Source organism: Triticum urartu, chromosome 1 (assembly GCF_003073215.2).
Source record: "Triticum urartu cultivar G1812 chromosome 1, Tu2.1, whole genome shotgun sequence".
Taxonomy (NCBI): Eukaryota; Viridiplantae; Streptophyta; class Magnoliopsida; order Poales; family Poaceae; genus Triticum; species Triticum urartu.
In genome coordinates this window covers 553,621,693-553,634,469 of record NC_053022.1, presented here as the reverse complement: position 1 = coordinate 553,634,469, position 12,777 = coordinate 553,621,693, and the positions used below count along the sequence as shown (strand labels likewise).

At 47.2% G+C, this 12,777-nt stretch overlaps 1 protein-coding gene across 1 annotated transcript; it reads right to left on the bottom strand.

Annotated features, from left to right (window-relative positions):
• Nucleotides 1-683: 683 nt before the first annotated feature.
• Nucleotides 684-1,482, bottom strand: LOC125533125 (CTD small phosphatase-like protein 2). Its single transcript, XM_048696891.1, is given in 3 exon segments — nt 684-836; nt 1,004-1,338; nt 1,422-1,482. Coding segments are annotated over 3 exon segments (549 nt in total).
• Nucleotides 1,483-12,777: the final 11,295 nt, after the last annotated feature.

Genomic DNA, 12,777 nt, shown 5'->3' with positions numbered 1-12,777 from the left:
TACCATAGCAGAATCTGCTTCCAGGTCGTCATCTTCAGCTTGGCTGCCACAGTATGCGATCCCCACAGAATCATTGCTTACTGTCCTCTCGCTATCAATCGAATCTTCTGCTATTTCATCAGGTAGCTCCATTTTTCTCTCTCTGGTTTTGTCAGCAGGAATGGGCGATGTTTCTCCCATACCTCCTTTTCGATCTTACCCTAGTTGTCAACAAGATTAACAAGATGGGCAAGCAGAAACGGGATGAGCAGCATATATTAAAGGAAGGTAGATGAAAGCAAACCTGGTTTCTGGAGTGTAGAAGGGGGGATGCTTGGCAGGGACCCCCTGGGATGATTTGTTTTTCCTGCTGATATGGAGAGGAAGGTGGGAGTGTGTACACGAAGAGAAAACATAGATTTGAAAATTGTGTTCTGGCCAGGAATATAAAGAGGGGGGCGTTCTACAGCTAATGCAACATGTTGTCGGCTGCCGCAATCTTCTTGCCTCCTATGACCTACGATCGAGCTTACGAATCTATGCACTGCCTCACGCCTGCACCAAACTCTAGGGAATCAAAGTCAAAGCAACATAGGTGTCCAGTTATTGCCCCGAATTTTCTGTTCCACTATGGAAAGATTCTTTGTTGAGAAAATTAAATAACTAGCTGCAGCAAATGTTTGCAACCTAAGTATATCCAATCTTTAACTGGCAAATTTGTTTGCAACGATCGGCCCGACATCATCTGCGTCAGCAATTGTTTCCAAGAAGGGGATCAGCTCAAGCAGAGAAATATCAGATGGGTCACTTGACCAGCTCTTTATGGGTATCCCATTATTCACCTGTTGCTGGAAAACCTGCGTCACATGTGAAAAAAAGGGTTTCAGTCATCGATCGGTCATGGCAATTTCTCAAAATCATAAATTAGAAGTTTTCAAATTCATCTCAACAATATGGTAGTCAATAACACTAAAATCATAACTATTAATAACGACCTCCATACTTGAGTTTCAGAGTAAATTACCTCTGGGGTATAGTCAACTATCGCAAGCTTTGCAAGATCAGCTTTAATAATGGTCAGATCCTTCTGATAGCTTCCATCTACCAGACGCATGACTCATGGAAAAAAACACCATCATATCAGTCTGTTCTCAGGATCCAGTGCATTAATCAGTTGGTTTGCGTAAGAACTTATGCTAGCCGTAAAGACAACAAGCTCAAACATATGAGCTGCCTCTTCAAGGAAGGCGTCCACATGTGGTCTCTTCTTCACGTAGACAGTGTACTCTTCTTCTCCACATCGCATACGGAATGAAAAGTCCGTGCCGTGGTCATACCTTGATGAATGGATAAGGGTGCCTATGCAACAGAAAATGAGCATGTCAATAATCTTAAGTGCATGAAAACAAACCAACAGGAGAAAAAAGCGTTTAACAACTTACCATCAAGATCATGTGCAAGAGTGACATTCTTCCTAGGTAGTAACATTGGTACGTACGTCATCAATCCGATCCATGTCAGTAAGATCAACTAATTCCTTGATCCATGAGGAGTATCAAGCATATAAAGAGGAGAATCCTCAATTGGGGAACTGGACAGCAGGCTGCAACTATGACCCGAGTCTTGAGTTTTTTCATTACTATTGATGATTGTATGATTTGGTGCTGCTAAAATTCCATGTCCATCAGGAAAAAAGGAAGGTGCTGCTAGAATTCCATCTCCACCTGCAAGAAAAACAAGGAAAACCATAACAGAATGGTAAGTTCATAAGTATATAACAATACCAGATTTCTGCTTAATCAGTTTGCTTAATATTAAGTTCCCATGCAGTGCATCAAGTGCTACTTTACCCGTTAGTTATTTTTTCCCTAAACAGGTATGACAGTTTGACGAATCAACCACATCAAGCATGGCATATATATGGTTAGATGGTTTTATGATCAAATTTATTGATCATGTCTACCTTTCTAACAGAAGTAGGAGACACTCATGGTCCATACACATCTCCCCTAATGACGTTGAAAGGCAGAGAAAAGTTTAACAAGCAAATCAAAATTCATTAGATTCACTGTTAATATATATACACAAATTTGAGTTTTTCCGGAGTTAGTTAAGGCTTATTTGGAAACATCTGGCAGTTAGTACAGAACACTCATTAGGTTGCCTCGTGAGGGAAAATTTTATTAAGTTATAAACAAAAGTGAGCATGTCCCCGGATTTAGCCCATACAAACAGGCTACTCATGGATCAAGGAAAACATAAATTTTTAAACTGAGAACCTTAATATTTTTTCCATTGATGTAACACAGCAACAGATACATCAAAGGATCACTTTCATGATGTAGTTTGCGAGCTTTCTTTCGAAATTTATTTTCATGATCACATTCTGATAAGGCAAGCAGATCGCACATGATATCATGAATTCATGGTGCAGGAAGTTGTAACTCAACCCACTACTAGGAAAAGGCCTACTAGTGGCGCACCTGTTTTGCCTACTAATGGCGCACTATAGGTGCGCCACTAGTATCACGCCATTAGTATTTTTTACTAATGGCGCACCTGTGGTGCGTCATTAGTATCTGGTATACTAATGACGCACCATGCAGTGCGCCATTAGTATAGTCCACGGTGCGCCATTAGTATGCCTCCCAGGGGGCCATATTTACCCATGTGCTTTGGCATGCTAATGGCGCACTAGTGGATGATGCGCCATTAGAGTCCTTTTTGCAGTGCGCCATTAGTGTGCTGGGTGGTGCGCCACTAGTATGAATATTAGGCATTTTTTCTTTTCTGATATTTGCACAGGTTACAAAATATATTACTGCACATAATATAGAGAGCACAACATATAAACAACAGATTTATCGAATACAATAGAAGATTAGTCTCTGAATACAATTCATCATATTAGTCTCTGAATTTAAAATACCGAACAAAGTTAGAACATTACAAGTCTTGAGATCGCGAGTAGCGAGTTTGTCGTCACATTACAAAGTCGATATCGATCATCTAAACTACCATCACATAGAAGAGAGCTGCGGTCACGATGAGCATCATCGCGATGAAACTGGTCTTCATCTGGTTCCTCCTCAGCTCCCTCCTCTCTCCCGCTAGATAGCGCGTGTATCTAGCTTCCGCCTCCGCCCTAGTGGTGTACCCTTTGTAACTGTTACCGCTGAAACGGTGAACCTGTCTCCGACACTCCTCCCAGTCGTCGTAGACTCCGGGAACCTTACCCTTGTACACGACATACGACGGCATCTCTATGCACTAGCCAAACAAAACGATAGTAACAATTCACAGACAATACATAAGCAATATATAAGTATGCAACAAACGGATCGGAAGAGAAAAGCAACACATTAATAGCACGATTCATGGTCCTACTAATAAATAGCATGGATTACATATAAGTTGAACGACTGTCCAAACCAAAGAGACATACAAGTTCATTAAAGTTTAATTACAACATGAGCCAATCGATGTTTCAGAACTACACATAGCATCACTACTTTCGACTCGAGTCAAGGGACCGGAGCATGGATGAAGCCGCCGTCACTCGTGATGGTCATGAAATCGCGGTCGTTGTCAGCATGCATTTGTAGCGTTGTGTCTATCTCACTGTTGGACGGTTGATATCTGAGGTAGAACTGCCCCGAGGTACAAGGACATCTTGATGGATGATTTCTGCAAACTCCGACTGGATGCGAAAGAATTCTTGTCTGATGTGCGCGTCCTGGGTTGCCGACAAGCTCGCGGCCCAATCTTTGAGATTATTTGGTAGCAGAAGGTGATTATGGTCCCGTACGATCGCCCGCATGTGATGGAGGGCGCAGTAGGCATCCTTCTGACCGCCAGGCGGCTGGTTGACGCAGCAGAACGTCGTATTGTGGTATCTACGAACTGGCCTGGTGAAGGTGCCTCCAGATTTGGCGTAGCCGGGGAGAACATCATCAAGAACTTTCTTGATATTTGTGTAGTCTTTCTTCGACTGACGGTCCGAGTTGAAATACGTGGCCATGGAATATTTCGGGCTTAAGAGGATGAGTGTGCAACGTGTATCACTGCACAAAACATGGAATGTTAGGAAAAAAACGATTGAAATATAAGAAATCATATGTTACGGGGCGGTGAGGGGATGACTTACTCGGGAAAGTAAGGCACGAGGAAGTTATCCTTATTTGGGTTTGCCAGAATGACGCATTCGAGGTAAGAACTCGTGACTTGCCGGTCCCCAGCGCCGCCAAGATCTTGGCACGCATGTAGAAGGGGTCGACTATCACGATGTACGGGGTCTTGTCTCTAATGATCTGCATCTCCATACTCAGCGAAAATAGCCGAACGAAGGTGTAGTGCAGCGGATGAAGTTTAAACATAGCGAAGATGTCATCAAACCGCAGGATGATCGTACCCCCGATGGCGTTATCCACAAAGCCCTTGCCCTCTGGCACCTTGGCCACGAAAACCGGGTATGCCACATCATTTTTTCTGAGACGCCGCTTCTCCAAAGAAAGAACACTGTCATGCAGACTCCGTTGCAGCATTGAGCATATTAGTCGGTAGCATCGGCATACCCGCCACATGCACCCTCCTCGAGATATCCTTAGGTGAAGGTGGCCCGTCCTGAGCACGGATCGTACTCGGTGCCGGCTGGCTCGCACCCTTGTTACTCTTTCTTTTCCGTCCCTTCTTCTTCTGTTGTAATGGGACCGAGTTCTGCTCACAGACCGCCTTCTTGAGTGTGTTGGGGCTGATAATATTTCGCACCTCGGCTATCTGAGGCTCGGTGAAGTCGGCAGCTGGAGGCGTCTCCTGAGAACTGAACGCCAGACGACGCCTGTTGCACTTTGGTTTCTCCGCGGTACCAGCATGATCGCGTTCGTCTTTTTCAGGGTTGGGTTCTTGAGAAGGAGGCCCGAAGTATTCATCACCGTACCCATGTTTGGCAAAGTACTTATCGACGTTGGTAAATGTACTGTCGTCGTTGTCGTTGTCGTCCGGATCCTGTGCTATAGGGATGTCCGGTAGCGTTGTGGCGGTCTTGCCATGGCTTGGCGCCGGCACGACTGGAGGTGTTGTCTGTGGGGTGGTGTCCCTCGCCCCCAAACGAATTTGGCTCTTCGGCCAAAGCAGGGGCCAGCTTACGCAGGCGCTGAGGGTCATCACATCATCTTCGTCGGCCCAAGTGGTCGAATCGGAGGTAACAGAGACACCAATACCGCCTCCGCCGGAGACACCAATGGCGCCGCCTGCGTGTTGTGCGAGTTGCTGTCCATGAAGCTGAGAACCAGGGGCGGCCCCTGTTGGCCGCCCGCAATCCACGTCGTCAGCCCCTGAATCAAGGTAGGCACAATGGCGGTGAGCGTCGATCCCAGTTGTTGTTGCATTTGCTCTTGGACCATCTCCGGAATCCGCGCCACTTGTGCCTTGAGTTCTTGAACCTCGCGTGACTGGCTTTCCAAGCTGGTCTTTCTCTCCTTTTGCCCACCAACATTATAGTATGACGACCATTTTGTGGACAAGCCTTTGCCGGCCACATGACCAGCTGCCGACGGCTTACTGAGCTTATCCTTGTTTTTCATTACGTTCAATGCCCTGTTTAGAGTGTTGTCCCAAGGGGTGCTCTGAGACGACCCTGCACTACTGCTTTCAGTCTCCTGCGGAAGGAATGTGAACCATTTATAAATTTGGCTTCATTAATTAGAATGCAACCATATGGAGCGAATTACGCAGGGGTGTATTCCTTACCAGAACAAGCTCAAGCGCCCTGGTCTTCGGATCCGTGGTAAGCTCCTTTGTTACCGGGTCCTCCTTGTACCGGGCCCTGACATAGTTCCTGGTCTGCTTGTCACGGTATTTCTCGAAGCGGGGCGGTAGGCCTTGCTTGGCACGCTCCGCGTCCTCCTTGTCCCATATAGGCTCCGCCACTCTGTAACCGCCAGGACCGAGTTTGTCCTCCATTAACTGACATATGGGCCCTGTTGTGGTAGACCCACATGCCATCGGTGTAACTATTTACACTCAGAAGGACGGTATATCCTGGTAGTATACTAGTAGAATTGATATTGAATGCACTTTCTTCCCCGTCTTCCACTCTTCTTCCTCCTCTCTTCTTGTTCCTCCTCTCTTCCACATCGTCGGCCGCACACCATTTACCCCCGCTCACTTCTCGCCCGCCCGCGCCATCTTCCTTGGTAGCTCGCGCGTACCATATCCCCCCGCTCACTGCTCGGCCACATAAGGAGAAGCTTCTTCGCTCGCCCGCCCGAATCCACTTACCCGCTGGCTTGCAGGCACCGAAAACCCCAATGGCAGAACCGACTGACACACAGAGCCGCGATTGGAATTCCCTCCCTGATGTTCTCCTGGAGCAGATCTATAGTCGTATGGACCTACTCAGCACCGTCCGTCTGGCCGCATGCTCGGTGTCTTTGTACCTTCTACTCGTCTGCAACCGGTTGGCTCTTTTCAAGACACCCTGCTTACTGATGCCCGATCCTCGCAGGTGGCCCAGACACCGACCTGACGATCCTACGGAGGTTGCCGTGGTGCCCCTCGACTACAAGTCCACTTGCCCTTCATGCGCGGCCACTACTGGGCGGGCATGAAGGCCAACTGGGTCGTCCTCATCCACCAATCGGATATCTACACCCGGTGAGAGATCACCCTTCCATCTTTGGATACCGCCGCCATCGAGCCTCGCAGCCCGCTGGATACTCCTGCCTACTACGCACGAGACGCGTCAAGCTTTTGGCTCGACCTCTGTTTGCAGAAAGTTGTAATCTGCGAAGTGCCCACACCATCAGAAGACTACATGGATTACAAGCTCATTGCCTTGTTCAACAAGGGATTAGTCTATTTGGAATCCGGTCGCCATACATGGTTATGGCTCATCATCAATCCTGTTGAGGAAACATTTTTGTCTGATGCTATAGTGCATGATGGCATCGTTTACGCGGTCGACACACTGATTGGCTACCTATACTGGTGGAATCTATCGTCGTGTAATTGTTCTATCTCATCTCATCTTTACCTTATGAATAAGACTGCATGTTCATTTGTTACAAATTTAGAATGCATAGCATGTCTATAACCACATCATTGCTATATGTTCCTCTCATTTCCTAGATTTTTATGACCACACATGTTATTGTTAGAGTTGATATGAGAACAATTGGCATCTAATGATTGTTAGAATACATATTATGAGCATAACATCATGATTGCTATATGTTACTCTCGTTTACAAGATTTTTATAACAACGCATGTTATTGCTTAGAGTTGATATGAGAACAGAGTAGTAAGTGCTATGGTAGAATATGAGTAGGCGCTGTTATAACTGTTTTCCTCTCATTGTTACATAATGTTTGAACCATGACATATTGCTAGAATATGAAAGCCATTGGCTTATTTTTTTAACTTGGGGTATGATTATGACCACGGCATTGCAATTCTCTGTCTATGATATGTGTCACTGTTGTAATAATCTTAATTCCACACATACTCTAAACATGATTGTTTATTTTTGTCCTTTTGGTCTCCAATTTGAATTGTTGCAGCAGACACAAATGTGCTGGCCTTCATGCTTCCAGGACCTGGAATCATACCAGCCGATGGGTGGTGGTTTATCGCTCGTTCAGCTGACGGCGGTCATTTGATGCTCATTCGCACGTACCAAATTGACCAAACCATTACATCAAACCACATGCAGTACAATGTGTGGGGCGTTCATGACATTGATGGCTATGGCTGCTTCGTGTTCGAGAAAGATCCCAGCTCCGTTGGGCCAGGCGTATTCAACTGGAGGCGGGTTTATAGCCTCAGCAACCACTCCTTGTTCCTCGGGCTCAATTATCCGATCATCCAACCAATCATCGATCATATCACCGGCGATGATTACTGTGCTATGCAACTTCCATTCGCGAGGGGGGCTGTGTTTACACATCATACCATGGGTTTCATGAATCACATATATCCAGAGATTCGTTGACACAGCTTGTTGCCAGATAATCTTCAGTGTGTGAAAGGCATCAAGCTTCCATGCGATGGATGGCTTTTGCAAACCCGACATGCGGCGATGTGGTTCATGCCAACAGCAAATATGCACAACTTGGTTCGTGCTGATATCTAGACTGAGCCATGTATTCTGCTGCTGTAGCACGACCCTCTTTTGTTGGATATTATGTATTGTTGTTAGTTTGAAGCACTCCTCTGGTTTGAAGGATAGATACCTTCCTGGGATCAAGTGCATCCTAACTCACCTGCGTAGGATGTACTGATAATGATGATGGAGATGTTGTGCAGAAGCCATATATATATATATATATACAAATATCAGTTAGGCTTCAAGTGCGTACTTGCTAGTTAAACCTATGTATAAATTGTGACACTAAATACGACTAGTAAGTAGTACAGTAGCAGTACTAGTATACGTCGGTCAAATTATTCATCATGTCCACACATTGAATTGACGTGACAACACGCCGCGCGTGAGGTGACACAAGAATCCCGACGGCGTGTTCGGGTATTCTGGAATTACTGATGCAAGTCGAAGAAGGATTGGCCCAACCTGAGAAACTTGAGGCCAAAGTGAGTGCTGACAGCGCGAGATTTCAGTCTCTCATCGATTTGTTCATACCAACCATCGATAGCGAGCACAGCATATGTTACACCCAACCTGAGAAACTTCCAGGTAAGACACCGATCAGCCGTCTACTTGCACAAACATATTCCTTTGTTTATAGCTCTATTTTTCTTTTTACACGCAGACCTGGTGAAGCAATTACAATTTGAAAGTTAATAAAAAGCGAAACAAGTGACTGCAACATGCCAAAGATGTTATGAAAATGCTAACTAGGTACACTAAAACCTGTATTCCACAATACTGCAGGTATCACACTGAGTGGCCTAAGGAAGCATTTCTTCCAGCTCAATTCCAGGGCGTTCAAAAGGGGCGCGTGGACGCGTCGCAAGATACAGTCGGAGTGCGGCATGCACGTGATGTGGCACAAGACCGGCAATACCTTGCTGGTGATGGTCAACGGCCGGCAAACGGGCAGCAAAAAGGGTTCTGGTGCTACACACCAACAAGAACTTCGACCAGCAGAGGACCAAGTGGGTGATGCACCAGTACCACCTCGGGGACCTGGAGAAAGAGAAGGAGCGGGAGCTGGTCCTCTGCAAGATTTTCTACCAGACGAACACTAGGGCCAGGAGTAAAAAGATTATAAGTTAGTTTGGTACTGGTAGTTGTACTACCTTGTCGTCCGCAAGTTGGTATTGTTGTTAACGATCTTTTGGTATGAACTTGGATTTGCTTCCAACCATCATGCCAAGGGTCGACGTGGATATAAAGCTGAATCATTTTTTTCAAAACGAATTTTCAGGCACCTGATTTTTATTTGATGGGTAGCATAAGCACCCGCCGTTCGAATTCCCAGTTCTCCAATTTTTTCGAAACAGGTGCATGCACTTATTATCACGATAAAAAAACAATATCCGTGCTGCATCCCAGTTATTAGTCTGTACTTGCAGAATTCTCTCGTTTATTGAGCACGTATATTGTTTTTTCAGGTCGAGCAAGTTTCAACTGGGCTGTAGATTGCCAGGGTTGTTTTGTTTTTAACAGGCCCAGCCCATGACGACAACGGGGCACAAAGATCCAGCAGGTATCTACTGGCCTCTGGCCCGCCAGCGTTAGTTATATTTTGTCTTACAACATCTGCAGGCAGTTTTTTTTACTGAATCAAACACACAGCCCAGTTCTATTTTCCTCTTGAAACGCCTGTCCTACATCCATTTTCTAAGCTCTACCTATAGTTTTACTAGTTCGTATACACGTATCATTATATTGAAAACACATAAAATTCCCTTTTCATATTTACATCCTTATTTTTGTTGTTTTTTCCCACCCAGCGTTGATTTTTTACCACTGGTTTTCCCTTAAACCAACTAAATTTGCCCCACGTCTTATTTGCTTACAAAAACAAAACGATTTTTTTGGCAAATCAATAAGTTCTTAAAATTTTTTTTATCATTTCGGGATTACAGCAGTTCGGACTCCACCAAAATATGCAAAATAAGGTTGGACTTTTTGACCGTGGTCCTAGGCAAAAAATGGGCTGTAATAAATTACTTAAGAATTAGCAAATGGGCTGCAAATTATAAGAAATAGCAAATAGGCTTTATGTTGTCTGCCACAGATTTGGAGGCTGACTTGTGGGCCTACTAAGTTCATGCGTACACAAGGTTTCTCAAAAAAGAAACTTAGTCAACAATCGACTCTACCAGCGTCACACCATTAGATGTCAATCTAACGGCAATCGTGCTTCTTCAGTCTCTGATCCTCCTGCCCCAGCCGCCCAAACCAGCGCCGTCGAAACCGCCTGCTCCTGCCTCCCGTGGCCGGCAGTGCTGCCGGGAAGGCCTCATGGCCCCATCATACTCGCATCCCTGGCCTCTATCCCTCTACTCACCCACACCTCATGTTATTTTCCGGCGACGGCAGCCGAACGAGTCAACCCTCGTACTCTCCACCGCGTGGGCAGCCACTGCCATGTCTTCCCCGGCTCCGTGTTGTTCCCTTCGTAGGCCTCGCCGTCGTCCAGCGCCCTGGTGCTCTCGGCACGACGTCTTCAACGATGTCCATCCAATGGCCGTAGTGCTTCTTCAACCTCTGGTCTTCTTGCCCCAGCCGCCCAAAGCAGCGCCGGTCGTGCCGCATGCTCCTCCCTCCCGTGGCCGGCTGTGCTGCCGTGGAGGCCTCACTGCCCCCTACTATTCCCACCGCTGGCCAGACCCTGCGGCGACGGCAGCCTCACACCGCAGCCGAACCAGTGAACCCTCGTACTCCTCTCCGCGCGGGCTTCCACTGCCGCATCGTCCCCTTCCTAGGCCTCGCCGTCGTCCACCGCCGTGGTTCTCTCCGCGCGGCGTGGTTATCAACGTGGTCAAGGAACGATTTCCATCGGAAGAGTACTGTACATGGAGAGGCTGACAGCTGGGTCGACGGCCACACCCCAGTTTTTTTGTGATTTGCCAAGCAAGTCGCTTTGTCAGGCCTGTTGGGCTGCAAATCTTTCAAGACGAGGAGAGCTTTCATTCGGCTGGCCGAGAAAATGGCCCAATAGTAATGAGAAATGGGTTGTACATTTTTAAAACACATCAAACCGGCAATTAGTTTCAAATATCTTTTTTTCATTTTGAGATTTTAAATTACATTAATTTGTATGCGTGGAGAATTTGTTGGATTTTATATTGATATACATTTATTTTTAAAATTAGTTTGAATGTGAGTCAAAATTTCGGGATTAAAAACAGTTCGGACCGCACCGAAATATGCAAAATTTCGTATAATTTTTTAACCGTGGCCACAATATGGGCTATAATGCTAACAAAAAGAATATGGGCTCCAAAAACAACCATAATAATTAGCAAATGGGCTGTAAATTATTAGAAATAATGGCTGATGGGCTGTATGCTGTTTCCCATAGATTTGAGGCTTTCCTAAAAAAAGGTTGATGCACAAGCAGTGACTGTTGGATGGCCATCGAACGGCCATCGTGCTTCTTCAATCTCTGCTCTTCCTGCTCCAGCCGCTCAAAAAGGCGCCGGCGGGACTGCCTGCTCCCTCCTCCCCGCGGCCGGCTCTGCTGCCGCGCAGGCCTCACCGCCCCACTGTACTCCCATCGTTGGCCTAGTCATCCCTCTACTCATCCACACCTGCTGTTATTCTCCGGCGATGGCAGACGAACCAGTAAACCCTCATATAGGCGTACTCCCCTCCGCGTGGGAAACAACTGCCGACTCTTCCCTGCCTCCGTGTCGTTCCCTTCCTAGGCCTCGCCGTCGTCCACCGCCCTGGTGCTCTCGGCGCGGCCTGGCCAACATCGTCAACGACCGACATGCATCTAAAGTGGACTTTAGGTGGAGAGGCCGACAGCTGGGTCCATGGCCGCACGCAAGGAAATGCCTCCTGATTACGCGCAAAATAATGATTCCTCCGCCTGACATCTGGGACCCACCGAAAGGGCCTCTGTATTTCGCAAAAAAAAAACGTTACCACCGCTGACAGCTCGGACCCACCAACTATATCTTCGCACGCAAGGAAGTGCCTCCTTATTACGCACACAAAAATGAATACTCCCCCTATTAGCTGGGACCCAGTATAGTGGCAGGCTGACTTGTGGGCCTACTAAGTTGACGGGGACGGAGGGCTTTGTCAACTTAGTCAATATGAACGATTCTAGCTCCAATGTCCATCCAACGGCCGTAGTGCTTCTTCAACCTCTGGTCTTCTTGCTCCAGCCGCCCAAACCAGCGCCGGTCGTGCCTCGTGCTCCTACCTCCCGTGGCCGGCTGCGATGCGGCGGAGGCCTCACCGCCCCCTACTACTCCCACTGCTGGCCAGGCCATGCCTCTACTCACCCACACCCCCTGTTATTCTGTGGCGACGACAGCCTCACACCGCAGCCAAACTAGTGAACCCTCGTACTCCTCTCCACGTGGGCTTCCACCGCTGTGTCTTCTCCGGCTCCGCGTCGTCCCCTTCCTAGGCCTCGCCGTCGTCTAGACCACCGCCCTGGTGCTCTCGGCGCGGCGTGGTCAACGTGGTCAACGGCTGACTTTCATCGGAAGAGTACTGTACGTGGAGAGGCTGACAGCTGGGTCCAAGCGGCCGCAAGGAAGTGCCTCCTTATTACGCGCAAAATAATTATTCCTCCACCTTATAGCAGGGACCCACCGGACGGGCCACCTTATTTCGCGAAAAAAATGTTTCCCCCCTGACTGCTCGGACC